The sequence below is a fragment of the Lasioglossum baleicum genome, chromosome 12 (genome assembly GCF_051020765.1).
Source record: "Lasioglossum baleicum chromosome 12, iyLasBale1, whole genome shotgun sequence".
Taxonomy (NCBI): domain Eukaryota; kingdom Metazoa; phylum Arthropoda; class Insecta; order Hymenoptera; family Halictidae; genus Lasioglossum; species Lasioglossum baleicum.
Window position 1 is genome coordinate 3,289,229 of NC_134940.1, and position 27,900 is coordinate 3,317,128.

At 44.5% G+C, this 27,900-nt stretch overlaps 1 protein-coding gene across 3 annotated transcripts in view; it reads right to left on the reverse strand.

Annotated features, from left to right (window-relative positions):
- Sns (sticks and stones) overlaps nt 1-27,900 on the reverse strand; it is a 440,528-nt gene that overhangs the window by 71,691 nt on the left and 340,937 nt on the right. For all 3 annotated transcript variants that reach the window (XM_076436009.1, XM_076436010.1, XM_076436011.1), the window contains exons 2-3: nt 18,162-18,305; nt 14,353-14,523 (exon numbers count right to left, since the gene is read on the reverse strand). In XM_076436009.1, coding sequence (XP_076292124.1) covers nt 14,353-14,523; nt 18,162-18,305 — 315 coding nt within the window. The remainder of the gene's footprint in view (nt 1-14,352; nt 14,524-18,161; nt 18,306-27,900) is intronic.

Consider the following 27,900-nt stretch of genomic DNA (forward strand, 5'->3'; position numbering starts at 1 on the left):
TTTATTTCAGACCGTCAAAGGCCGTCACTTTCTTCAAATTTGCCTGCAAAAATTGAACATTGTCGCATGCGAATGTTAAATGAAATTTTTTTGGAAAAACAATGTTCCATCTCATTTCGACAATTAATTTTCCGTCGTTTCTGCAAGGCATTTGCTCCATAGTTGTCGCTAATTATTATGACTCCAATTTCCGAACGTTCTTAATTCATTCGCGAGATATAATAGAGACCCGGAAGAAGAAATACGGAAGAACACGAGGGGCGAACGACGCGATATTACGAATACGCTCTTTTAACTCTCCGTTTCATTACCGGCGTCGCAATAAGAGACTCAGGCTCACTCGACTTCCCTCGACTTGATGTCCCGAGCGAGGCGCACAGACCGGAAATAGAGGCGCACTGAAGACGTCTACGGCCACCCCGGGGAACGAGTTGAAATTCTTAGTTGGTATTATACCCGCGTAATAATGTATTTGATAAGATTATACTTCCGGTGTGCGCCATTCTATCTCAGATTTAACTGTTTGTCGCGCGATCCTCGCTGAAAAATTACGACCTCTACCTCTCTTCGACCGAGAAACTCGACTGCTTTATGTTTATCCCATTTTCTCACATATGCTGCCTTCAAGCAACGTCGGTAGCCTGCGGGATAAAAAGTTCTTCCCCGTACGATTTTCTTCTGGACTGATAAAACATAATCTGGAATAATAAAACTAACACGATAATGTAAACGTGGTACTCGGAAAAGTTCAATATAAAATCGATGTTGCAACCAAAAATTCTGAAATAATTCACTGCGATGTGTCCGATTAGGTAGAACGTTCATGAATTTTTTCGTAATTTATTCTTGAGCAGAACAGGAGTAAAGACCATGATTCATGAAACGGCTATAACTACCCTTGTAGCAGGGACACCGACTTGGTACTCGTCGCGCAGGGTTTTCTCTGGGAGTCTGCCGAAAAATCAATATAAGGGGGATCTATACCCTCGGATTATAACTAGAAAGGAACTAGAATCTTAGTAGATTTTTGGTCGAAACATGGGTTTGCGCGCCTCGACTTTTTGTCCTTATTTGAGCAGATTTTGGGCTGGGTGAGGGCTCATTCCAAAGAGGAAGGTTCACCGCATGTTGCTCTGGTCATGAGGTTAACGAGATTATGTTTCTATCTAATAATATGAGGGCCCAAAGTAGAGTAAAAATCTAGGAAAAAACCAGGATGACCAGAGCACCATGCGGTGAACCATCCTCTTTCGAATGAGCCCTCAATCAGCCCAAGCTCGTGTAAGGACATTAAGCGAAACCTCGAAAACCCATGTTTCGACCCATTTTTCTAGTAAGATTCTAGTTATTTTCTAGTTACAATCCCAGGCTATACTAGCCCCTTATTTCATGACGTCGGTCGATCCAGTTTGGCGAATGGTAATACTGTGGCGATCGTGGGATTGGCTGCAGGCTTTCACGCGCCACTGATTCGCCTCGATTGCATTAGAGGGACACACGAAGCGACGAAGTTGTCGGCCGCGTCGATGACGGCTGACAGGGAATCGCGGCCGAGGTTTTTCCCCTCGCAGTTTTATAACGAGAACGAAATTCCAAGCGTAAGTGGCGATAATTGAAAACCGCCAAGCCGTGGAGCACGAGCGAACAGCTCGGGAAAAGAATGATCCTCCCTGCGGACGGTGAACCGAGCGTCGACTGGGAAATGCGGGGGATGAAAAGTGACGCGCTCGCGAACAACGCGATTAGCGGGTCTTTGTGCGAGGAGCTTTTCGCCGGGTTCGACGAAAACAGGCTGTTCCAGTCGGTGTATCGGTCGCTCCGAAGACGAGCTCTAAATAATAACCTGAACAACGACGATTCCACTAATCCGATCACTGCGGATGTTTATGCATTTATCAATTTTTTTCGACAAATTTGAAGAAACTGGAATCAGGAACGGCCTTTGTAGATCCACAACAAATGAAAATTGTACAAAGTTCTATCGTATTTTATATTGTAGCCCTTTTTAAACATTTTCATAAGCCATAGATGCATGAAGATCCGCAATCTACTGATCGCATACAATCAATTTTTAGTTTCCGACCAGAGCTTTATTTTCAATTTGATTAATAATAATATAGATTGTCCCGCACTCCTCAGGCAAATCAATCAATCAATCAAATCAACATATTTTACAGCAATATCGATTTTTTCAATGGCACGTTACAGGCATTCAAAACAAAATTGACACGAGGTACGGATGAGGGTTAAACACGTTTTAACGAAAACACTATGACAATGTTCCCTCGCGTAGTGTTACTATCTCGGCTCGGATAAAGAAGTAACGCTATCCGTAGAGACGAAAACGACGTTATGCGAGGGAAGACTGTGCTTCCCCAGCTAATAAATTGGTGAATTTTGTGTCTCGTGTAGACAGATCTGCGACTCGTGACACGGCCAGCAATAAAACACGTGGACAGCCACAGACGTGCCGGGCGGATGTAATATTCGGCTGCATCGTTCCTCTTGATTGTGTCCCGATGCCTGAGGCCCGGTCCAGACCAATCCAGGTCCGGATCCAAAGATCCAGAGGAGGACATGGAACGCTCGAGCTGAGTCCGGTTGGAGACGTAGCTCCGGCTACGAATTAATAAGATGGAGAGATGCACCGGAGTGCCCGGAGGGTCGCTTTTGTTTTCGAAACGTCTGGTCCTTGACTTCTTCGAGACGTTCCTACCGCGCGCAGGGCAGGGTCCTTTGAGATTTGTCGACCGGTCTCCGCTCTTCAGGAGCCCGAGAAAGCTCCCAAGCTTGTCCCGACCTCTTTTCTTTGATATAAAGAGGATGAGGATCTACAGAGCTGTCTCTCGCTACACGGACAACTGTACACGGAGCCCCTGCGTTTTTCCCTACCGTAATGTCGGGAAAGTTTTCACGTATGGACGGCAGAGGAACGTTTTTTGGAGATTGATGGAGTTAGAGAAGTTTCCGCGCGCCGGGGCAATTCGAAAATATGTTTCTCGCCGTGAAGAGGGCGATACGTTTTCTTGGGACTCTGGGCAAGTCTCCGGAATTTTTTAGTAGAGCTTATATACATGTGGACTTGCTTTTAAGAACATATTATGGCGTGACTGATGCTCCGTGAACGTCGGTAGGTTTGTTTTGAATGTAAGAAGACAATTGTTTCACATCCTTGTCGAAAAATCGTTAAACTAGTTTGGATTCTCATTTATTGCACAGCTGTACACAGATTTCATGCACAGTATGGAATTATTAGTTTGCTTAAGAACTGTGTTTTCGGTGTTCACGTTGGGAACAGCGTTCTCATATTCTACACAAGCTGATAGTAATAGTATTAACCAGTTTAGAATTTCAGTGCACGAGGTCCCAACGTCCACCATTAATTGTAGATATTCCCACGTGATACTATTCACTTGGCATACCAATAAAGCAGTTATGATGCTCACAATTAATAGCGCGGTTTAATTATATCGCGCGTATCATGGACGCTATTTTCACGGCGAATCAAATGGCAGAATTAATTACACGGATTTATGTCGTTGCTATTCAATTCTGCCGACTGCGAGCTGCGGAACAAGGTCAATTCTACAGTTCGCCGGAGTAGCCGTTGACCTGTACTACTGAAATTTGTCAACAGGTACTAAATACCAATGTTACCTTGATGCTTCGCTCTTTCTCTTCCATTTTGTAATATATTTTATAAGTGGAAAAAGAACTGACAGTAATATATCTGAGCAGCAATGTCGAAACAATAATTGTCCGACCGATCGCTGACCTACGGTACTGATTTCTCATATTCCCGTCGTTTTCACGGTGAATGTCGAAGTATTTTTCCCCTCGGAAACAATCTCGTAACACCCGTTTAATTTGAGAAGAGCTTCCGTCTCAGGGGAAAAGTCAAATTAATTTTCGTTCCGAATCCATTTAGATTTCCGGCGTTATTCGCGGTGGGCGAAGTGTCCGTCGCGGGAAAAAAGCGAGGTCCGTCATATCCTCGAGAATATGTTTAATGTTCGTAATTAAACATGGCGGCGTTTCAACGTGACCGAGACATGTCGACGGCGAACTTTTCAATTTCAAATGTCCTTTCCACATTCACCATTTTATTCATACGCGTTCTCGTGATCTCTTTCTTATTTCCCGACACGTCAGCTCTTCGACATATGTGTATATGTATACATATTCTATCTATACAGGGTGATCCGCGAATCGTGACCATTATCACTTCTTCTCCATGATTTCTCTAGGTCGCCTTCAATCGTTTGCAAATCCACCTATAGTTTGTTTACGCCTACCTGTTAGATGATTTCAAGACGAATTCGGTATCATTTCGTTACAAAAAATTTGCTATAATCGCGTGAGAGCTCTCTCCAAGCCATGATTACGATTAGCAGTTCACCCTGTACGTGTTATGCTTGCTTGAGCTGAATTTCATAGCCCATTTACGGGTTAATTAGTGATCGAAAGAGCAGTGAAAGCGGTCGGGCATGTCTCAGAAAATGTTGAGCCGTTCGAAACGCGACGGACCTAATTAGCTTCTTCTACAACGTAAAGAAAATGGTTTGCAGGCGCAAAGGAGTTGGTAGATTGGCAGAACATTGTATAGATATATGTACCGGGCATGTGCGCGGTAAACACGGTAACGGTACCGGGTTCGAACAAAAATTAGCCTGCGGGCTGTCGGTGGTTGGCATTTTGAGATTGAAATCGGGTTGTCACGCAACGTCGATGCCCGCGGGCACTCTAACTCGATGATAAAAGAGCGAACAAGACGTCGTTGTGCCGGTAGACGCTGAGAACGTATCATATTGTGAAATTTCTGCCGTACGCGCAGCGATATGATATTCTCGGTACGAACATGTCAAACGCAGACGGAGAAGAGCAAAGAGTATCTCCTGGAAATGGCCGTTACGTGGTCAACCAGCTCGAGAATTTCCGATCACCGAGCCCGCGTTCGCTCGATCGACAAGCGACGTGTATGAACCGCCATTTCACAGAGAAATTTTCCCAGAGAAAGAATTATTCCAATAATCCGTCGAAGTATACCGTGATCACGGAGTTTTCGAATTCCAGGCGGCGACTCTTTCGTTTTAGGGCCAACGGTCCATAAATTATTATTGTTGGTTAGGTTCGAACGTAATTGGACGCTCTGCGCGCGGTAACATTGTTCGACCATGGAGTTCGTAATACGACCTGTGGGACATTATTGCCCGTCTTCGAATTCGGATAAATATTGAATAGACGACGCAACTGGGTACGCTATTTTAATAGACTGCCTAAATTATGAACGATCCGGCCAAGTTAGCGCGGAGCATAACCGGAATTAGATTTTTATGAATAATGAGACGGAACGATAGACGGGACTATTAGAAACTTGTCCCGGATGATACGACCGCTGGGAAATCATCGAATCCGCTCCCAAACAATTCTTATTTTATGCCGGACAAGATAGAGGCGGCGGAGCAAGTTTGACCGAAACATTCGTTGGGTGCAGCGAGAAGGAGAAGACAATCTTTGAAGACCTGTTTCAATTATTAGCACGGCGCGAAGGTCTCTTAAAAATGTCGACTTTCATTACCTCTCCTAAAAAAATTCTCCCATCGCTTCTTTCTAAAAAAAGGTGGCACATTGTCTGCTCTGAAACGCGCTTTTACGTATTAAAACGAGCATAAAGGGGGTGCGTAAAATATTCAGAACGCACGGCTCGATTTCATTACGCAGCCGCTGCGTTACAGCCAAACTTTTCATCGTTCTGTTAAGACGCTCGTTCGCGAATTCATGGCGCCGCAGCAAGACACAAAAATCAGATCTCGAGAATTCCGCAACCGCGAGAAGCATTTTTAAATAATCGGCTGAAAATCTCGCCAACGCCGAGACGCGTCTTGGAATTATTTCCGTTTCGCGAGGATTTCCTCCGGCTTCGCCCATATCGGAAAACGGCGAAAAATGGCGGCTGATCCGGACCAATGGATACAGAAGACGCGGTATATCGAAAATATTGAAATTGATCCAATTTTCGGGGACACCGGGACACCGACTTTCGAACAGAGACTGAGATGCGTGCGCGTCGGATTGATTCGTTTTCCGGGGTAGCCGCGTGTTATCCTGAAGCGTTTTTTTTTCTTTTTCGTTTCGACAGCTTTTCAAGGAAATTTCCCATCGGAGGGCTGACAAGGAGAAATGTCCACGTTTTACGAGAATTCCAAAATTGTTCGTTCGATTTCAATTCATATCGGAGCACGTAAATTCCCTACACGCGGCGGCAGCAGCATTTTTTTTTTTTTCGTTCCTTTTGTACGAGTACGCGAGCACCGTCCATCGTGAAATAGAGCCACGTGACGCGACCCCCCGTGCGTTTCGGCCATTTTTTAAAAGAAAATCATCATACCCGGTCCGTTTCGGCGCAGCATGAAGCTGGACTCTTTGTCGCTTGTCCGACGTTCTCGTAAAAAATCTACGCCTCCTAAATTTCAAGTATTTGACGCGACGATTGCAAACACATATTTCGTAGACGTTCCGACAACGATGACGACGACGATTACATTTATTCGCGAGAAAAACTACTCGATATTGTACAATTCATTTGTACACACGAAATGATACCGATTTGGAAGGAAAAAGATAAACTATGTTCACAAACAGCGAGTCTTTACGCATTATGAAATTGATTTTCTTTCCTAATATGTTCACAGACTGAAAATAATAGAATAGTATATGAAGTTCTCCTAATGTTTTTACTGTTTTAAATCGCGTTTATTTATTTCCGTCATAAATGCATCAAATCCGCTGTCTACTGATAAATAGCTGAATGCGAACATTTATCTCCGCTTCGAAAGAAAAAAACGAATCTGCGCAACTTGGGATTAAGTTGCGAGGCGTGAGGTTGAAATTAGAAAATTAATGAACTTGATAGTAGGCGGCACGATCGAAATAATTGTGTACGGTACAAAGGGTTTAGTCTGATAGGGTCTCTCTCGTAGGGCCGTCCGGGTGGGGGGTTAAAAGCGAGCGGGGCAGGTTTTCATCTCGAGAATTCAAATGCCGCGAAGAATTCCGTCGAAGTTCCCGGTACAAAGGTGGAAGTAATTGGTTTTCGTCTTTGTCGCCTTCGTTTTCACTTCTTCCTCGTTGTTATTTTCTGTGGAAACGCCTGGCAACCTTCAAAGGGACAGGTAAAGCGCTTGGCCCGCGGACACGTGACCTGAACGCCGCGCCGCTCTTTAACAGCGCCGACACCAACTAATTACAGAGCCGCGCTGCCCGTCACCGTGATAATCTTTAAATAAACCTTGGTGAAAATATTTTCCGCGTTGCTCGGGAATTATACAAAGTCTGGGAAATTATTGGATTAGACGGAACCCCGCAGTTTCTCGCCCGTTAACTTGTCTTGCAACACTTATTTATAACTATCCGTTTCAATGCAATTTTATCCATTTGAGCAACGGGTTGGAGGAAGAGCCGAAATTTCGGCTATTTCCAAGGCGAGTATCATCGAGGTCGTCGCAGAAAAAGGAGGGAGAAAAAAGCCGGCGCGGTTAATGCAAATAACGACGGAACTTCAGCAACGGGGACTTCATCATTGCTCGCACTTTATTTTCCAGCGGGCGAAAGGCTTTAGCGTAACGAACCCCCTTTCGCCTCCCCCCCCCCGTTGTCGGCCAAGGGGTTCGTTGTTTTTCCCATTTCTCTCTTTTTCCCACCCCTGCTGCCCCTCTTAGAAACATGTAATTACGTAGCCAATGTTCTTTCAGGTCCAATTTTCTAGCAGTAAAGGAACACCGGGGCTGGGGCTGCACGCCCGGGCATTTATTACTCTTTTCAGGATACTTTCCTAGCTGGAAAAAGATTCGCCGTTACACGTACACCGCGCGGCGCGCTTTCTCATTTCTTTTGTATCCCCACGGGGACGATAATGGACAAGGGAGACGAAAAAGGATCGACTGGACGCTCCTTCGCTGCTGCTTTTCAGCTTCAATTACGCTGGTTAATAACTTACGGATGATTCAATCTCTCCCGTAACAGGTCGCGGAAAGACGCGTTTCTTCCATTTATAATGTTACATCGTGTGTGATATTGCCGGGGATACGTTTTCTCTGTCCTATCCACCCTTCTACCTTCTCCTCGTCGCCCAGTCGCAACCATCATCCTTTACGGAAACTGCATGGAAGTAATGATTATAAATGTATCGCAGCCAACAAATATATAGCGCGACGCGGTCGGAGAGGCATCTCCTACGGATTATTTATCCGAGGGAAACAAAATGTATCGTTAGAGCTGGACAAGCTCGGAGAACATTCCCCGACGAGCAGATGGAACATCGTACAACCCTTAAAATCGTGGAGCTGTTTAACCCTTAAGTGGCCCTCCGAAATGTATTCTAAAAATACGACTCGTCATATTTCATATTTTATAATGTCAAAAATGATGTTCTTTTTACCACGTTTTTATTAGCTCGCTTTCTTCTCTGTCTCTCTATCTGTTTGTCTGTCTGTTTGTCTGTCTGTTTGTTCGGTACAAATTTTGCAATTGATTTTAAACTAACTTCCCGATGAGCTAGAGACTTAAAATTTTAAACATAGCTCAGAACTGGATGACAATGCAATATTAAAAAAAATTTTTTTTTGAAAGCCTATGCGTGTTTAGGAGATATAAATTATTAATAATTTGAAGCTTTGCAATCACAAATTCTCAGGACTATCTGTACGGGGTAAGGAATCTGTATGGGGCTAGAAAAAATTATTTTATACTTTTTAGTCCGTTTTTTAAAAATTTATTTCATGTTTTTTAGTGCGTTTTAAAAACGTGTTTTTAACACGATTCGTGGTTCACCCTGTATGTGCAATGGCTGCCTCTGCTATCTACACTTTTTCGTACAACAAACAACTTGCGAGCTATTTGAGATCGTCACGTTACGAGGACTGACCCTGTTACGAGCCAGGGCCGCGAGCAGCACGAGTGGCCGGCGAAGGGTTATTACCCTAAGAATATGATATAAATTTGTTAGTTAAGGAACGCGGACGAACCCAATGCGAAATTGGGGAGCCGCTAGGATTATTGACAGCGAGGACGAACCTGACGCGAAGTCAGGGAGCCTCTAGGAATGGAGTCAAACGCAGACGAACCCGATGCAAAACCGGGGAGCTGCTAGGAGGTTGTATAATAGCACAGACGAACCTGATGCGAAATCAGGGAGCTGTTAGGATGCGGACGAACCCAATGCAAAACTGGGGAGCCGCTAGGTTGGATAAATCTCTGTTCGGACAATTGGAATGTCGCGAAAGAACCTGATGGTTAATCAGGGAATTGCTAGGATAATTAGTAAGCCTCGTAACTAGTATAATTTAATTGATACAATCCGAGCGGTAAGATTGTATCATGTGGGGACGTTCAATTACTTGGTTAGGATATTGGACGATAATTATGGGTTTAATGAATTTGAGTTAATTATTAAAGAAGACAAATATATTCTTACTATAGAGTTTCGTTCTACAAGTGTATTTGTGTCGCGAATGAACTGAATTTAGAATAGGAAAGAAATTGAAAGGTGATATTACCTAAGCTAAGACGCACGGTGTTGACGCACTGGCAATGCGGGGGACTCGGAGCAACCTTGTCACTGCCTAACAGATTTTAGACCGAACTCGCGGAATCTGTACGGTTAAACTTTGATTCAAAAGGAACGAACGTCCGATCTCACTGGTAGTTGACTTCCGAGATGCAGCACGACGCGACACTATTCGTGATTACGACAGTACTAGCCCCAGAGAGTAGAAATGTAAGGGCTTATATAGCCCTGCAATGACGGGTGGTACTTGTCAGTACCCTTCAAGTGAACATTCGTATTTTGTCAACGACCAGTTGGTCGTGCGTACGTTTGGGCCCTAAACTAACCTAAACAGTTATGTATGTTTATCTGGAGAAAAACTCTATTCGTTTATCTAGGACGGTTCCCGCCAGAGATGATATTGAACACCTGTTTGTCATCCGTAACAACCCTAACCCCAATACCGTCGTTCAAACTGTATTCTGTAACACAATGTAAATTACATCCAGCCGTGTAGAACGCACTGAGAGGTCTGGTTAAGCTCGAATAAATAGAAAGGAATACGCGCAATGTTTCATAGTGTTTTCAACACACCGTGCTTTCGAAAAAAGCAATTTTCGCGGCAACCGAAACCGGTCGGAGCCGTTCGCAGAAAACACAACAGAAGGAACAGCGGATAACGGGCCAGGAAAGGGAGAAAGCAGCCGGATTGGATCTCATAAAATATTTATTCGCGGAAAGGTGATGTATGTAGTTTCCTGGCCGACTTTTCCGTCGATCGAACGCTCGTATCAGTTTTCCCGCATCCTTGTGCCCCCGTGTTTCTCTCTCACTCCCTCTTCCCTATCTCTGCTATTCCTCTGTCGTGTTTCTCTGCTCATTTTTCCGGACACGTACCGTCCGTGAGGTCGGGCATGTGAACCCCGCGTCGTTTGCAGAAGAAACGCGGCACGGGGTTCACACACCTTGCGATCCTGGCGCGTGATTTCGAATTCTCGCGTCGGGGTACACCTTCGGCGTTTGGTATACAGTGTATACGGTTACCGTTCGCGTAGTAATACGTTACGAGAACGTACACATGCATTTATACCCGAGGAAAACCGGGTACCGTCGTTTCACGTGGTTTACGATACACGTACCCGACTGTGTCCACCCGTTGCGAGGAACGACCAGCTTCGCGACTATTCCCGTATCTTACTCGACGCTTCAGAATTTCCTATGTAAACCTGCCCCGTGGTGCTCCAAGGATTACCAACTATTCGCGTGTTTTCCCGACGGTGAATTATTCATTCGATTCTTAGGCTGTCTGGTGTAATAAGCGGCGGGAACTAATTAAGGTGTAATTTTTCTTTTTCTCTCGCGCAATCATTCCCAGATTTATCGGTCTGGAAAATGAGGTTTCGCATGTAAATACTTGTCTCCGTCGCTTCGATTTAATTCGAGGTGGAACTTCCCGCTTGTACCCGGATTCGCGCTTCACCGGTATGCGTGAAACGCTCGTTGTTGGATCTTCGCTGGTATTCCTCTCTACTCTTTTTAGAGATGATGTCGTGTAAAAGACAAATCAGAGAAGTAACTTCCGTGTAATTTCTGTGGTTGTCAGGAAGAATATTGCCGTATTGCATTATTTCTGTTGAGCTTTTCGAATGTGATTTGGATGGAATTCGTAGAATCACCTCCTTTCGTGTCCGGGGAACAATTGGTTTTAAACATTCGCCAATAGAGCGTTTGAGTTTGTTTCTCGTATTGCTTCTGCCCGAACGTTGAACGCGATAATACACGCTCGACTTTCTGTTTTTATCGATTTGTGTAATAGCGTATCATTATATTTGCCATCCTCCTATTTTTACTGTGAATTCTGTGGTTGCAAGGAACAACGCCGCATGTCACAAGTTTAAAACATTTGAGTTTACGATTATCTATTGAGCTTCATAGTATAGGATAATGCAATTTAACCGAGCGATGAAAACTTTAAACGACAACATCTCGAAAGTGAAAGTATGTGACATGCGGCGTTAATGTGTATGAACTAAAATTGTTTTTTTTTGGAATCGCAGATATTTAAACAGCAATCTTTTCTCAGCAGCAAATTAGGATCGACAGGGAAGCTTCGAATCGCGCCGGCTGTAAAATAAATGATGAGGCAAGGGGTTAGGTGAACGTGGCGGCGTAGTTTGTTTTAGAAGATATCAAAGACCGGCATCGTTCCTCGTGAAAGTAGGGGAGCCCTTAAAAGTCGTTCGGATAATTACGAGCGGCACTGTACGTGGAACAGGGAGCACACGCCCTCGGGCGTTCACCGGGATAAAAAGATAGATAAAATTCCCGTTCCCGTCGATCGTTCCCCGGCGTCGAATCCGATCCAACCGATATCGTTCACGGTGTCGCGTCGTTCGAGTCCCGGCGCGCGTCGAAAGAGCAAGATTAGAAGGAGGAATCATTTATTCCGGAAACGGGAAGGCGTTTCTCGATCCGCGTTCTCAAACGACCGCCCATAGATATCGCTGCCATCCGTTTCGGGGACGTTCCTTCTCGCCGACAACTCTTTAATATTTCACGCGACACGAAAGCGTCGAGACCCTCTCTCTCCAGGGTGAGGCGGGAGACGAGGCGTTGCCTGCCTTCCGGTGGAACCCAGTCGTTTCCGCAAAGCGCGGAAACGAGTTGACCACCGAGTGTTGTCGCTGCGCCCCGAGTACACGTGGCCCTAGGCGCGAACCAGGAAAAAAGAGGATGTCCCAGACGAGATGAGACGTCTCAAAGCCGCGACCACGGGAAACCGTTCTCGGGTAAACCCCCGAGGACTCTTCCTCGACTATCCCCTGGGACACCTCTTAGAACCAACCCCTTTTTAGAACGACCGAAGTTCAGGCTGGTCAACGACTGGGTTATGAGTGCGGGTACACCGGGTCGCGCGCTTACGCCGCTTTTAACCGTCCCGGAGTTCTTCCAATCGACCAACTATCTTCCCATGGACCTCGTTATGCTACAAAATGTTGCTTCATTCGTGTTCACTGGCGAATATCAGCAAGTTCGTAGCAAGTCAACCGAATTTTACTTTTAGAAGGAATTTTTCGAAGGAATTTACAGGAAGAGACCTCACGATGGTCGAAAATGTTGTTTCATTCGAGGGAGAAGACCAAAGAGATCTCATGATTAGACTGCGGATCTTTATGCAAAATAAAAACGTTTTGCATTGATTGTGAGAAGAAGGAATAACATAAAAATTGATTTAACCCCTTAACGACTTTGTTACATTAAAAGCAACGTTACAGCATTCGTGCCGACACAGAAATCATCGGTATCACCCACTGTGCGCCGCGGCGGCGGCCCGAAGAAATTCTGGTAACTTGATGCAACGTGTCTCCCGCTCGCCGACGGAACAACTTTCCGTCTACGTGTGTATCGGTAAAGATATTTTCTAAACTCGCAAACTAGTTCGCGGCGAGCGCGTTTCAAGGTTTACGCCTGCGTCGTTGCTAATCACGGTTTACTACCTCCGCCGGCGACTTTGAAATAAGTTCGCGGGGAATGTCTTTGTTAACGCGGAAAGTTGACCGCATTGACACCGTGCTCTCGCGCACTCGATTGTGCGGCACTTCGGAAGTTTCGCCATGACTATTCGAGCTGGATTCGCGTCGAAATGTTCTTAATAATGCGAAAACGTAAATGTTTCGGCGTGGACGATCCCCTGTCGCATTATCCGCGACACGATTACTCTGTCTGTATCAATAACGTGGAAAATGTGTATCAAGAATATAGGATAAAGTCAATTCAATATATTTGTGATCATTGTTGACGTTGGAAATTCAATTACGATCGGAAAGGTGAGAGGAATTACCGTCACCAGAGTTTCACTTTTACATTGCAATTGTTGGAGGACAATAATTGCTATTTTGTACCGATGTATACCGGTAAATCATATTTAGCGACATTTTCGAAGGTTTATCATTTTCCGGCGCGAAGGGGCGGCCGAAGAACAAAGTTATCAGAGCCCCCGAGTTACGTTTGACCGTATATCGGAACATTTCTATTGTTTCATTTTACACGCCTATGATTTGTAACCAGGGGAATTCTTTATTCGCCACCTGAAAGTAACGAACGTACCATTTCATTGTGCCGAAGCGCATAAAATCGTCTTTCACTAGAGCTGCATTTCACCGGGCTAATGAACAATACTTGTATGGAAACACTATGAATTATTATCGTAGGTTTTTCTGCACCCTTTAATTTTATACGCGCGTGCATACCTCGCGCACACGTATTTATGTAGATGTGGTTCTACAACCACGATCAAGACGCCAGTTCATTTTTCATGCGGAACAATGGGAGGAGCAAAATAACCGAGAAATAGCACAGTTCCAACTATGCGACGGCAAATGGAAAAGAATGTACCGTGTTTAGTCGAAATGCGCACCGGGTTACTTGTCGGGGAATTGAAAAAGAAAACGCGGAAAGTAATTTCAAAGAACTGAAAACTGATAAAAAAGAACACACACGCACACACGCCGAATGCTTGGAGTCGACTGTTCCAATTTTTCCTACTGTTACTGGCTTTCAAAAGGCGAATTAAAGCGGCAAAGATTACTTTTAGAAATGTGTGCAAGTGCAACGCAGACTTTTAGCAAAACGATTTTTGCTTGGCTTAGTCGACGGATCGTACTTCAAACCCGAGAGATAGTTCATTATAACGCTTTTGAAGGATTTCGAAGGAGTTGAAGGAATAAATCCATCCCTTTGATCCGCAAACAATCTGGCTTGAATCGGTCGAGAGATTAGCTGTGCGAAAAAAATGATTGGGTACTCACATATGACGCTGAGATGAGCGTTGGCACGAATCGGTTTAATGCGCAAATACGGGCCGACTTGGCACTGGTATTCGCCGTCGTCCGTCAAAGAAGCATTCGCGATCTTCAGATTGTAGATCGCGTTTTGATCCCCGATTAGTCTCAGCCTCGGGTGTCCCACGATTTCTCCGCCTGGTGGAAAAGACAGAACACGTTACCTCGAAACATTAAATTTAGAGTTTCAAGCATAAATACGGGTGCCGTCCACGCTGGAAAATATTCATTTAGATATTATAATATTGGGTGTGGGACTAAGTTTCCGCCCTTTTGACAGTGAACTTTGAGCGCGGATATCTTGGAAACAATGCGAGATAGCGAAAAACTGAATCGAATCAATCTTGTGGCACATTTTATCAGCTTTAATTTTGTATAGAATGGTGTTATCGCTAGGACACATAGTTTCCGAGATATAAGCGGAAAACCGAAAATGATGGAAATCCACGTCAAACACTTGCAGAACTGTCAATTGAATTAAACGTCGATCGATCTACTGTTGGAAAACGTGTTCACGCTATGGGAATTGTTTATACGCTTCTTTTCAACAAAAACGGGCGGAAACTTATTCCCATACCCAATATTATTTTATGGAATCAAAATTCATTTATGTCGGAGTCATGTAACATGAAGAGAATCGATTATTCAAGGCAACAATTTACTAACAGCTTTTCACAATTTGTTCATTTAATTAAAATTCCACCCTTCGCAAAAGCCTGACAATCGGATCTCTCCTTCAGTAGAGGATATTATCGGACTATACTTCCCCCCCCCCCCTAGGAATTACAGGATAAATATAACGCGGCCAGTCTGACATTCTAGCATATTTAAATTACGCATTTGTCCCATTATTTTCTCGGGAGCATAGACTTTTTATTTAACGAGCGGGGAAAAAGAACCGAAGGTCCCGATCAATAAGAAAATGGCAGAGAAGAACAATCGCGGACTGCGATTCTTCTCTGTTCCCCTTTTACGGCGGACATGGAAGTTGTTACATTCATAACCAGAAAAATTGACGAAGGGTATTATACCGGCTTAAACGCTTTTGTTCGATTTTTATATTAAAATCTGCCTGTTCGCCGTGTCTGCTAATTTTCATTGAAAAAACGTTTCGGTGGATTCTTTTCGCGTATATCGCATCGACGAAACTGCCACAGAATTTCCCATTGAAGTATCAACATCAATTCAATTCAACATCATTTTTCATCGCAGCTGAATTTTATTCAAATGGAAGACTTTAAAATGCTGGAAATATTTAAGGAATTATTCTTGGACTCGTGTCTATATTTCACTTACAATTTATCTGCGTTTGTTCCACCGGTCTATATTCATTTATCTCTCGTCCGTAATGTCTTATGGATAAAGCACGAATTGGTAGGCGGCTGTTTATGAGCAAATTCGACATTTCCTGTAATCGATCGTCCTGCGCACACGGTTTTCGAGTAGCTTTAAAAGCATCGGGGCTTTCAAAGGATTTACAGCTTCCGAGGGACATTATGATTTTTCAATGCGAAAGATGTAAATGCTCGCGATAAAAGGTTCCGGTCGCAAAAAAAAAAAAGAAGAAAAAGTAAGGAAAAATAATCGGGAACGCGTGTATTAAGGCCGTATCGTAACTCACAGACAGACTGTAAACTAAACTATAGCGCAGCTTCTATAAAGGGCCGTTGGATACATGTTCGCAGCGATATACTGGCACGTGATACCACTTGCTTTTTGATAAAACCAGTGATGCATGCAGTATCGATAGGGCCGATCGTTTCATGGCTGACGGTACCCAGCGTCAACCTTGGCCTCTGCTAAAAATCCACCCTGCCGCGGCAAACATTTGCTAATCGAACCGTTAATGAGCTGTGCTATCGGCTTTATCAACCGGCAAATCCTCGCGGATATTATACCAGCGATTTCCATCGGCCGGAAACGCGGCAACCTAATTATTCTATTTAATGAAAAACTTTATCGATTTCTTTCGCCGCCGAAACGCCGGCAAACGATAACATAATATTCTCGAACAGCTGCTGATCTCGCGAATTTATACCACACACCAGCGTACGCGAACGTTGAAATAACAAATTAACAAGAAACAATCGTTGCGCTCACGTTTCGAATAAATTCAGTGAGGATTATTGAAGATATACGTTCTGCTCGAGGATCCTGCGAACGGAAACGTCTATAAAAAACATTGTAAAACTTTTTTCATGACTAAATCTGCCATAAATTTCAAGATTGAAGCTTTCCCTTTACAACCACCCCTTAAAACTTCGTGCACGATCTTTTTTAGACTGATTTATCGGGCTTCGGATCAAAAGTGTACCGTCAACATTACAATAATTTGCATAATTTTTGAGAATAAAGGATACTCGGATACTTGTTCGAATACCTATTAATTTTGTAAAATCTATGGTTCATGGCTAAACACGTTTTAATGGAACCATCAATAGCAACAGCAATTTTCATTATAAACTAACAAGACACTCTCAATAACGTCATCTAATAGCTTCATTTAAGATTGCAACGTAAAAGAAAATTTCTATGCTTTCTTTTGGTACAGCAAAATTATTGAAAATCCTATTAATAGGCTTCCGGTAGGCGAAGTGTTAATCGGATGATCAAAGGAGGAGACGTATCATTTCAATTCTGACGCTTGACTTTCATTATTTCGCAGAAAAATCCGCGGTCTAATAATGTGGGCATCAAAAATGGCTTTTCAGGGCACGGTATGTTTAGTGTTTCTAATTACACGGAGGCCGAGGGGTCCGAAAATTTGGGTTACGCGAGAAGTGCACGCCTAATAAAGGTTTCGATAGTCGAGGGAGGGTCTAATTATCCTTCTTTTGTGCGTCAGTCAGCCCGCGCGAGATTGCCGGAGAGCCACCGAATGCGAATCAAACACGGCGGATCCGAAAACCGTGACACTGACGAGGGTTGTAGCTTTTGTGGATCACGACGCTTTTGTTGAAAAATGATGATACGTCGGCTCCCGGCGAAAGAGATTACGGCCGTTTCACCGTCGAGAATAAGGAGAAAGAAAAAAAAGGAAGAGTTGATCGAACGCGAAGGGAAAGTAAGACAGTTCCTCCTCCATCCACGGCGTCTCTCATTTATATCGCGAGCACTAATGGGCCCTCTTTGAGACGTCCGCGAAATGAACTTATTAAACGAAGTTTTCGAAGAATCCGTAATAAGAGGTGGGAAATCCGGCAGGTATTCGCGCACCGTGGTTCCGTTGCATCTGCATTCACTCTGCTTCGAGATATCTTCGCGGGACCCCGGCAAAGTTGATAATTACTTATGATCTATGCTAAATTTATACAAACTTGTTTCGAACTTCGTCCCCGACCGCGAAAGTCGCGAAATTGTTCGGCTCGAATGACCCGCCCGCTACGCAAACGCGATATATTACACGCGAGATTCGATTACCGGATTGGCCGGAATCCGATTCGTTTCCCTCGGCGTCTTGTCGGGATTTACCGGAGACGACAAACTATTACCGTGGGGTCATTCATCGACGATTAGTGAACTTTCAGCGCGGATATCTCGGAAACAATGCGAGATAGCAAAAAACTGAATCGAATCAATTTTGTAGCACATTTTGTCAGCTTTAATTTTGTATAGCATGATCTTATCGCTAGGACGCATTGTTTCCGAGATATCCGCGCTCAAAGTTCACTCAAAGTTCATTACTTTCAGTTTTTCTTACGTCTCTGTTGTTTCCGCACGACTAGACTGCGGATTCTATTCACGTGAGACGAACATTTAAACGCTTGTGTACTTACTCTGCTGTATGACGTAAGCGAAGCCATCTTTGACCCACTGCACAATGCCGAATCTGTTCTCGACTTCGCAGGGTATTGTCACTTCTCTTCCTTCGAGGACCGAACTGTTCCGTGGTCTGACTCTGAAGTACTGGCTCCCTTCGCCTGAAACACAATTACAAATAGATTAGCAACAATGAACGATCTTGCGCAATTATTCGCCGCGATCTATTCTTAATCGAGACAGCATTGCCTTAATGATAAAAGTGCCAACAATTCCGAAACACAAAAAAGACCGGCATGTTTGGAAATTCCTATAGAAGAAGATACAAAAAAAAACTGTGCTATCAGGTTAGCTGGCTGGCGATCGACGTTTCCGTAGAAAAAAGACGGCGGGGGTGGTTCGACGATTTAGTCTCCGGTTTCACAGGCAGTTGATGGGCTTCGGGATGTGCTGGCATCTTCATCCCCCTCTGTTGAGCAACGGTGGCAAGGTAACGGTAACAGGCTCGCGCGAGACCCTCGCTGCCAACGTAAATCGTTTCCCCTCCAGTTCGCTCGAGATGACGGGCACAACGGGCGACAAGATGAAAGACAAAATCTTGATGGAAGATCAGCGTAATCTGCTTGTTTGCCGCCGATAGAACCGATGCTCGGTGTGCTGCTTGGTTGGCTTTCCTCCGACGCTCGCAGACATCAAGCAAACCCCTCTTCGTCCTGCTGGTCCTGCTGCCAGAGAGTCCCGTCTGTGTACCTGCGGCTGGGGGTTACACGTTTGCCTTTGTACGCCGGCTGCGTTTCGTGGTCACTTGCTGCGCGAATTTGCACAATCCTGCCTAAATACGGCATCGATGAAATATACAGGCGAGCGTTCCATGCCAGCCGGCAAACAACCGCCACACGAATCCACCAATTCGGCCCTTTCACCGGCGAAATTTAACGCGTCGCCGAACGCGAAGCCAGACTCCACCAGAAGAATTGATTTCCGACGTTCCTTGATCCCCTGCAATCTCCTCCATCCTTGTTACTACATCGCTGAGTAACGCTAAACCTACCATGAAGGGTCAAATGACCCATTTTAGATTTTTCATTTAACAATTATTGAAATTGTGGAGGTGTTTTAACGAATTTATGTGCTTTGTTCTGTACTCCACATTTTGCAATGCTGCCTCATTTTGGTGGGAATATCAGATGATTGCATGACAGTTCGTGTCCGACTTGAAAATAAAATTCAATGGTTAAATTTTAAAGAATACAGCTTTATTATACAATTATATATGTACATTCTGTCAAAAAAGTACCGGGAATTGGTCAACGAAGCACAAAATATGTATTATTCATCCAAATTTATTGTATCGCCTTCAAAGTAGGCCCCTTTCGAAATAATACACTTATGCCAACGAATAACCGAATCATCAAAACATGTTTTAAACGCATTTTTTGGTATCAACTTCAGTACTCGCCGCGAATTCTCTTTTATGTCGTCCATCGACTGAAAACGGCTGCCTCGAAGTGATAATTTGAGTTTTGGAAAAAGAAAAAGGTCGGCCGGAGCCATATCAGGGGAATACGGTGGCTGCTCGATAAGATTTGTTCGAAGCGACCATTCGAAGCGAGTCCGAAATCTTCCGGATGGAGAAATGAAATTTTCCTTTATTTTCAAGTTTGCGAAGCGAGTATAAAGTGCTGGAAAATCGCTGGATGATAGCAATGTTCGTATCTCGACTAGTATTCCAGCGGTTAAGCGATTAACGAGAAAGACCACGCGATGGCTTTCAACCCTTCAAGTTCTGGAGGGTTGCAGAGCCGAGTACAATCCTCGCAACGCTCGAGTATCTGCACGATAATCCTCAACATCGTTCAATCATACACCCTCGCAAATCGCGCAAAATCGCTTATTGTTGCTACACGAGCTGATTAAAAAAAGAGAGAGAGAGAGAGAGAAACAGATCCACAGATTCGCGTTACAAAGGTACCGATATATCGTGCGGGCACGGTAAACCGAGTAAATCTGTTCGAGTACTAATCTCGTGTAATTAATAACTCGCGGCGCGGCTGCCGGACATTGACTAATTACTAATTAAATAATAGTTACAATAGACGCGTTTGCGTGTAATAATATAATTGATGAACACGAGCAGTACTTGTGTGAATACATAATAGATGAAATGTTCATTATCGGGCCGCGCCGGAATAAATGGCTGATTTCTACAATGATCTCTCTAGCGATCAAAGGGAAAATCATTCAGACGATGCTCGTCGTAATCCGTTCGCGGTTTAAACATTTTTTAATACATCAGCAGTGTTTTGTGGTGGAACTGTCGGTTCGCGAATGTTCCGGATCACTGCCCGCCAAGTTAATCTTGGGCAGCTAGTTCAATAATACGATGAGCGCAAAAGACAATAATTATTTCGCATGAAAATGAAAGACGTTAATGGAAGCGTTTCGTCCCGGACCTGCTAGTGGACTCGTCAGTAAGGCTGATCTAGCAGGTCCTGCCTTATACGCGCGCAGATGGTGATAATGAAACGTTAGCCAGATGACTCGAATGGTCGCCGAATGACCCTAGTTTGTATAATCCTCGAGGAAGAGATTACGACACGAACGTACCATAAATCCTGTCCGAAGGAAACACACGAATATTGTTCCTGCGCGACGGAACAAGCAGCGTCGAAAGGTTAAAAATTCGGCTGTAACTCGGTCACCGCGATACAGGATCGATTAACCGGGGGTTGATTCTCGGTTAACTCGGAATTGGAAAGAACGACTTCCGGTCGCGATCCATTTGATCGCCGCTGCGCTGGGAGGGCAGGACGATCGCGAAACGAAAGAGAAACGAGCGACCCCGATGGTGGGCAGTTTCTTTCGTTTTTTCTCGTCGACGGCAACGAAGGGCAAAGTTAACGGTGCGGAGGAAAATTACGCGATACGCGCGAATAGGTCTGTCAGAGGTTTAATCGACGACTCTACCGGGGAGGGCTGTGCAGAATCGCCGAAAGGAATAAATATCGGCGTCGACGGCCGATCCACGGCGTCGATGCGCAAATCCGTCGAATGAATTATACGATTATCGGCTTTCGCGACTTTTTATTAGTCGAGAGCTCCGGGCCACGCTGACGGGCCGAAGCTTTCGCGAATGACCCGCTCTCGCGAATGGCCGGTTTAATAATCGCGAGCGCAGTTCCGAGCGACACCGTATCTTTGCCAGTAGACGGCGCCAGGATTAATCCTTTTTCCCCAGTTTAATTCGATAGAGACTACGCGCGGTATGCTTCGAATCTGTTACGTCGCTGGTATACTACGTTTGTCACCATTTGCGGCTGAAACGATTTTCTTGTTTGCTTCTGCTGATCGTATCCATTTCCCGTCATTTATCGTCGCCGGAATCTTTATGCAAAGTGTTCCGCGTTGCGCGACGCAGGAATTAAACGAGTATGTGTATTCGTTTTTGAGAAATTTTAGAGACCTCTTGAATTCGCTTAACGTTTAGATATGTATATTCTTATTTGCTTCTGCCGATCGTGTCCATTTTCATTGTGATTTATCGGCGCCAGGGGATTTGCAAAATCCTGGAAAATATTTCGGTCAGATTCGATTTACATGTCGAACAAATTAGCAAGTATCATTTTTGTTTCATAATACAAATTTGAATAAGCGTATATTCTTGTTATTTTTGTAAAGCGATGTAAAACAGGTAAACGGTAAACGACGCACGGATTTCCCGCTCACCCTCTTGATTCCATCGCGTGCTAGAAATATCTGAAACAGTAGAATTACCATAAGGTCTCGCGCGTCTACCCGATTCTATTGAAATATCTTCTGGAACTACCGTATTTCCGAAAGCGACGTCTCGATCGCCCGTGAAACTTCGCCGCCCACGTTCACCGAATACAAAATCAACGGGAATCTAGTCGACTCGATATATAGAATAGGTAGGAAAAGACAGAACACGGGGGGGAGAGGAAGAAGAAAAAGCGAGCAGACGCAAATTTTCTCCTAACATCGTGGAATTTTTCTCCCTCTCCGTCCCCCCCGGAAAAGGACAATCGGTTCTCTCGCATCGGTGCTCGTTTCAGGCTTCGCTTAACGGGGAGAAAGGCCGACAAACACTGGCATAAAGTGCGCGTTTACCCCCGCTCGGTATGCAAATTGACCGTTCGAAGCTCTACATGAAAAATGAAACGATTTACGAAACGCTCTCTCGCAGATGCTCGTCGCCGGAACGAGGACCGCCATCGGGTTCCCTGGCGAAACGTTTCTATGGTAGACTACCCTTTCCGACAGATCATGCTAAAACTGTTCTACACACATGCGTGCCCCAGTGCATTTTTACTTGAAGAGTTAACGTTGAACATGTTCCTGATTTTTCCCCTGGGAATGATTGAAATTATAAGATTGTGTTCACGAGATATTTATGACTTTACATAGCAGCGTGTATGAAGTTTTAATTGCGTGGTTTCGGATCGCAAATGCAGTCGGCCGAAAGGGAAATCCTGCAGAATCACGCCAAAGAGCATTAATCTGATCGAGTCGATCGATTCAGTGCTCGACGCAACGTCAAAGAAGAAATTTCATTTTCGTTCCAACGAGATCTGTCCGCTGAAAAGAGAATAGATAATAAAGCATCGCAGTAACAAGTGAGAGATCGCGAACCCATTAAACAGGATTACTCTGATCCTGTTCCCAGGATGAATAACTAAAGCGTGACAGTGAAGAGGGTGTATCTCTGAGGAAACAAGAAGGGAAAGCGGAAGATCTTTAATAAATCCCTCGACGAAAAGAATTCCTTGGCTTCCGTGTACACGATGGCAGAAAAAAAGGAAAGAGAAAAGAGAGAGAGAGAGACAAAGTGTTGGCTTTGCTATGAAAATTTAATTATCGGTCCGTTCTTTGCGCGACGTGCTTACGCGGAACCGGCAACGGGACGAGTCAATGATAGGTTTACGATTATCATGTTGTAGAACCATCGATGGCCGACATTGACCTCGCCGCCGGTACAATGGCCGTGTTATCCGAGTTTAATAACGATCGCAGCCTGGCGAACAATAATCCGTAGCCTCGGCGGAAAAAATTAACGTCACGCCGCCAGAAGCTCGACAATAATTGCGTCAGCCGCACCCTATGGGAGCTTCGATTGAACCGAGCCGGAGCTCGACAAAGCAATCCTGCTCTATCAAGCCCCAACAATAACTTCGCTCCCGACCATAATTCGCGCCATGAAGCTGGACAATAATTGCGCGCCTGCAAAACTTTACAAACAATTACACCGCGCCGCGCATCAAGCTGCGAGCGCCAGTTTAAGCTTCTTCCGCGTCAAACGTTCTTCAAAGTTTCTGCCCAATTTTAACTGGCCTGTAATTTACATTGTAGTTTCAATCCTACCCTAATGGAAAATTTATTTCTAATGTTTGTTCCTCAAAGATTCTGCCAATTTTAATTGCACTGTAATTTACATTGTAAATGCTACCCTGATGGACAATTTACTAGCCTAATAGAAACGATTCTGGCAAATAATGAACGCTAGCACGGTTACAAAATCGTTTCCCGGGATTGTTTAGAGCGCATTCGGAAAATCGCCCCTTTGCGATGTTTATTCCCTCGAACGAAAAACGTCGCTGCGCGATCCTGTTTGCCTCGCGTAATCTTGACAATGTTCCCGGGTTCCATCGGTGATAACATCGCGCTCATAAAAATGCACGGAGTCGACTGGAAAATACAAGAAAGGGAAACTGAAATACCCATAAGGTTCCGTGACAAACACGGTATTTCTACAGTCGGTGTATGGATGCATGCGATTCGTTTACTTTACCGGCGATTTTTGCTTTGTGCGATGATTTTTCTTTCACGCGGCAACGGGGAACAGCGAGTCTCGCTGGAATATGTAATAATGACGCGCCGGATGTCCGATACCCCATGAACATTCGATTTAAACATGTACTCCACTTCATAGAATCCCCGTTAATGGATCTTCCCTTTAAAAAGCTTCCCAAATTCTCGGCTCTGAGAACGTTCACGATTATTTCGAATCCGGAATACAGCATTATGTTATTTTACACAGAAGTCTCGCAAAGAACAACAGCTCCGGTAATGAAAAATTGGTCACCTGAAGTATTTCCGGGCAAAAATTAGAAAACCGGGAAACGCGGTCGCCGAGCGAACGAACGAATTTTTCATAAACGAAACAAGCAAAAGCGCCGCGCCGCGCCGGTTTACGAGCGCAGCAGCCGTTCTCCCGTGCACTTGGTAACTCAGACACGACGTCTGCGTGTCACGGAATAACAATAAAATATAAAGTTCCGTCGATTCGGAATTTATGGAATTCACATACGTATGGGCAGGGCGCTTCTTCGAATGTACAGGCCATAACGGTCCCCTGCGACCCTCGTTTTCCTGTGGACCCGCATGCATTACCCGGGAAATAAGCCTTCGTTCGCTTGGTACACAAATAAAATTTTCGGCGAGCGCGGGTGTGCAAGCACCGATATGTACATATGTATTATATGTATTTACAAGGCGATGTAACGCGCGGCGGACAAGACCGCGTCTCGTTCCTCCAGGAATAATCGACAGAGCCATAACAGGGTTTATTCGCCAGCTGACGCGAAATTGAGGGGAAGCACTTTGCCGAAGCACACGACGTAAAGCGGACCCGCTTCGTTTTACGATATTTATTGGCCACTTCGAGAAGATTTCGGTTTAAACCTCGAAAATTCCCGGCTACGTTACTCTCCTCTTGTTTTTTATTTTCTAGTTTTTAACCGTGCCAATTCTTCCTCTGTCTTGCGACTCGCCACACGTTATTGTTTTCATAGAATTCTATTCTCGATTCAGTTATTACCTCGAAACCACATAACTAAGGGGTAGACTAGTTTTCAGGATTACAAGGGTGATTGCGTGATGCGCGTTCTCATTTCTCAATAATGCATGCGATCAGTCCTTTCGGTAGTCAAAAGTCCTATTTTTACGCTGAATCAAAGATCGATCTAAGCCGCGATCGCTCGCAAAAGTCCTATTTCTTCGTCTACGAGGCGTAATTTGCATGATCCGGCAGCATAAGCAAATTATGCCTCTTAAACGAAAAACATGTAACCGATTTCTCTGGCTCATCAGGAAGTTAGTTTAAAATCAATTGCAAAATTTGCCACCGAACAGACAGACAAACAAACAAACAAACAAGAAAGTGAGCTAATAAAAACGTGGTAAAATAGGACTTTCGAGAGCGATCGCGGCTTAGACCGATCTTCTATCTAGCATTTTCGATTACCGAAAAACCCCATCTTTGTATTATCGAGAAATGAGAACGCGCAACCTGAAAAAAACGAGTCTACCCCCTTAACACAGTGTTTTGTATTCGACGCGAGCGGTCGATTCGCTGTTGCGAGACCGAGCGTCCAATTAACACTGCTTACGTTCCTCCGCTCCACCGAAATAAAAAAGGCAAGAGAGGGAACGCAACTTGTCCCAATTTTCAAACTCCTCGAACACGTCGCGCGTATAATTAAAAAGAGAAAGTGAAAGAGCGCCTCTCGAGTGCTCGACAAACTATTCATTCTCGCTTTTGGAAAATTTCACCGTCGCGGAACCTACGGAAAATTGATCCTCGCCGCGATGTATCCTTCGAATGCATTCTCGAGGAGCTGGAGAGAGGGTCCTTCGAATCCCTTATGCAGTCGTTCCTTTCGGGAATATGGAGAACCGAGCAACTAGAGAAGAAAACTTCCCCACGATTACGGGAGGTCTTCGTGCTAGAGAATTCATCCGATTCCGGCGGAATCGAAAAAATGCTGATCTCCTGCATTTGGAATTTCACATCAAAAACGTGCTTGAAAATCACTGAAGACTGCACAATTTTAATTCGACATTTCATATGGGAAGATTCAATCTACATGGATTAAAATAATGTCGGTCAAGGATGACAATTCCAATTGCGAGTCCGCATTGTCTGACGTTTAACAGGTACGGAAATTTTTATTTTGCAGAAAGATCCGCTGTCTACTGGGTCTGTCCGGAAAGTAATGCGACCACATTTTTTTTTTTAATCTATGAAACATATGAGTACAAACCTTTAAAATCCTTCGAAGTAGGACCCTTGGTCGTCGACACATTTTTTCCAGCGCGATTTCCATGCTTTGTATGCTCCCTGGAAGGCGTTATCTGTCGAGCACTTCCAACCAAAACTTTTCCGTAGATTACGGGGAAAACAGTAAACGGTATTTCTTAGTTGGATCACAACACTTCCTCAACCCCCGTAGAGGTCTCCCGCCGACTTCTTCTTCATTCCAAAAATTAAAAATGTGCTGGAAGGATGCCATTTTGAAAGCGTGGAACGCGTCAAAGAGGCTGTGACGAGGGTACTACGAGAGGTTCCAAAAAACGCCTTCCAGGGAGCATACGAAGCATGGAAATCGCGCTGGAAATAATGTGTCGACGCCCAAGGATCCTACTTTGAAGAAATTTAAAGGTTTGTACCCATATGTTTAATAGATTTTTTTTAAAAATGTAGTTGCATTACTTTCCGAACAGACACTGTATACGTAGATACATAATGCTTAACAGATCGAACACTGGTGCAGCCTTATATTGCATCGGCAGGCGACTCTCGGTCGCGGCGCATGTTAGCGCAGTGGCCCGATTGACGGGTAAGAGGCAATAAAAACAATTACCGTGGTTGAAGTATCGGTCGGCTAGTTGCCGCTAGCGAAAACACAGTTTCGAGTGCAAATAGTTAAACCCGATAGCCTCTAAATGGCAGGTCAGCGGAAACTATACTGTTCGCTAAATGTTTTGACTGACTCCGAACACTTCGCCGGATTGCGATCGCTCTGTTTCCACCAACGTTGCTCCTCCCTTCGGCAATCTTTACGAATGAGCAGATAAGTTTCCTGGAACGAGTGTCCCGGTTATTGGAGAGTGATGTCCTTCTTGCCAAAATGCCAATAAAACTCATCCGTCTTCCTTTTTCTTTTTACTTTCGCGTGTTCCTGTCATCCTCCCGAGGGACATTCATTCTGTTAATGTGACTTTAGTTGCTTTTGTCGAAGTAGATGTGCCGGAGCAGAGCAAGAAGATAACAGATACGATAGCGAAGTAGTTTGATGACGTGGCCGCGATTATCTTGCCGATTTAATTACCGAGCATTTTGTTTAAAGGTGCATAAATATTCGCTATGGTCTCTGGTGTGTTCGCTGTTTATTTGTACTTGTTTGTCGGTGTCTGTGTTAATGTAACAATGATTATGGAGTTTGAGGGAGGTAACCGAGCGAGGGAAAAAGATTGTAGCCAGACTGAAAGGGTGAAACCAGCACAGAAGACTGCGAGAAATCCAACGATCAGCTGAAACTGTTTTAAAGAGTGCTCGACCTGTAACCAACGGACCTGCGAACCGCGGACAGCGTGTGTCTGCGACCGTAAACATAAATAAAATGCGAGATCCGCTGCTGCGCCGCTGTCGCAGCGATGAAAGCATAAATAAACTTGCAAAATACAGTATCTTTTAAAGAATACATAGAGGACGGCTGGCTGAAAGTTTGAAAAAACATGTGGTATTATTAGATACTTGTGCAATTTCAATTACCGTCTGCACGATTTTAGATCGACGATAAAGTTCACTAATCTCTCGAGATATATATGTATATACTTTTTCTTCGTTCCTACTATACAGGTTATAGCAATTGCCAGGATTCCAATCCCTAAGACGTAAGAAGTGAATAAAACTGGGTTTATCCAGTTTAAACTCGCCCCTTATCGGATCCGAACCAT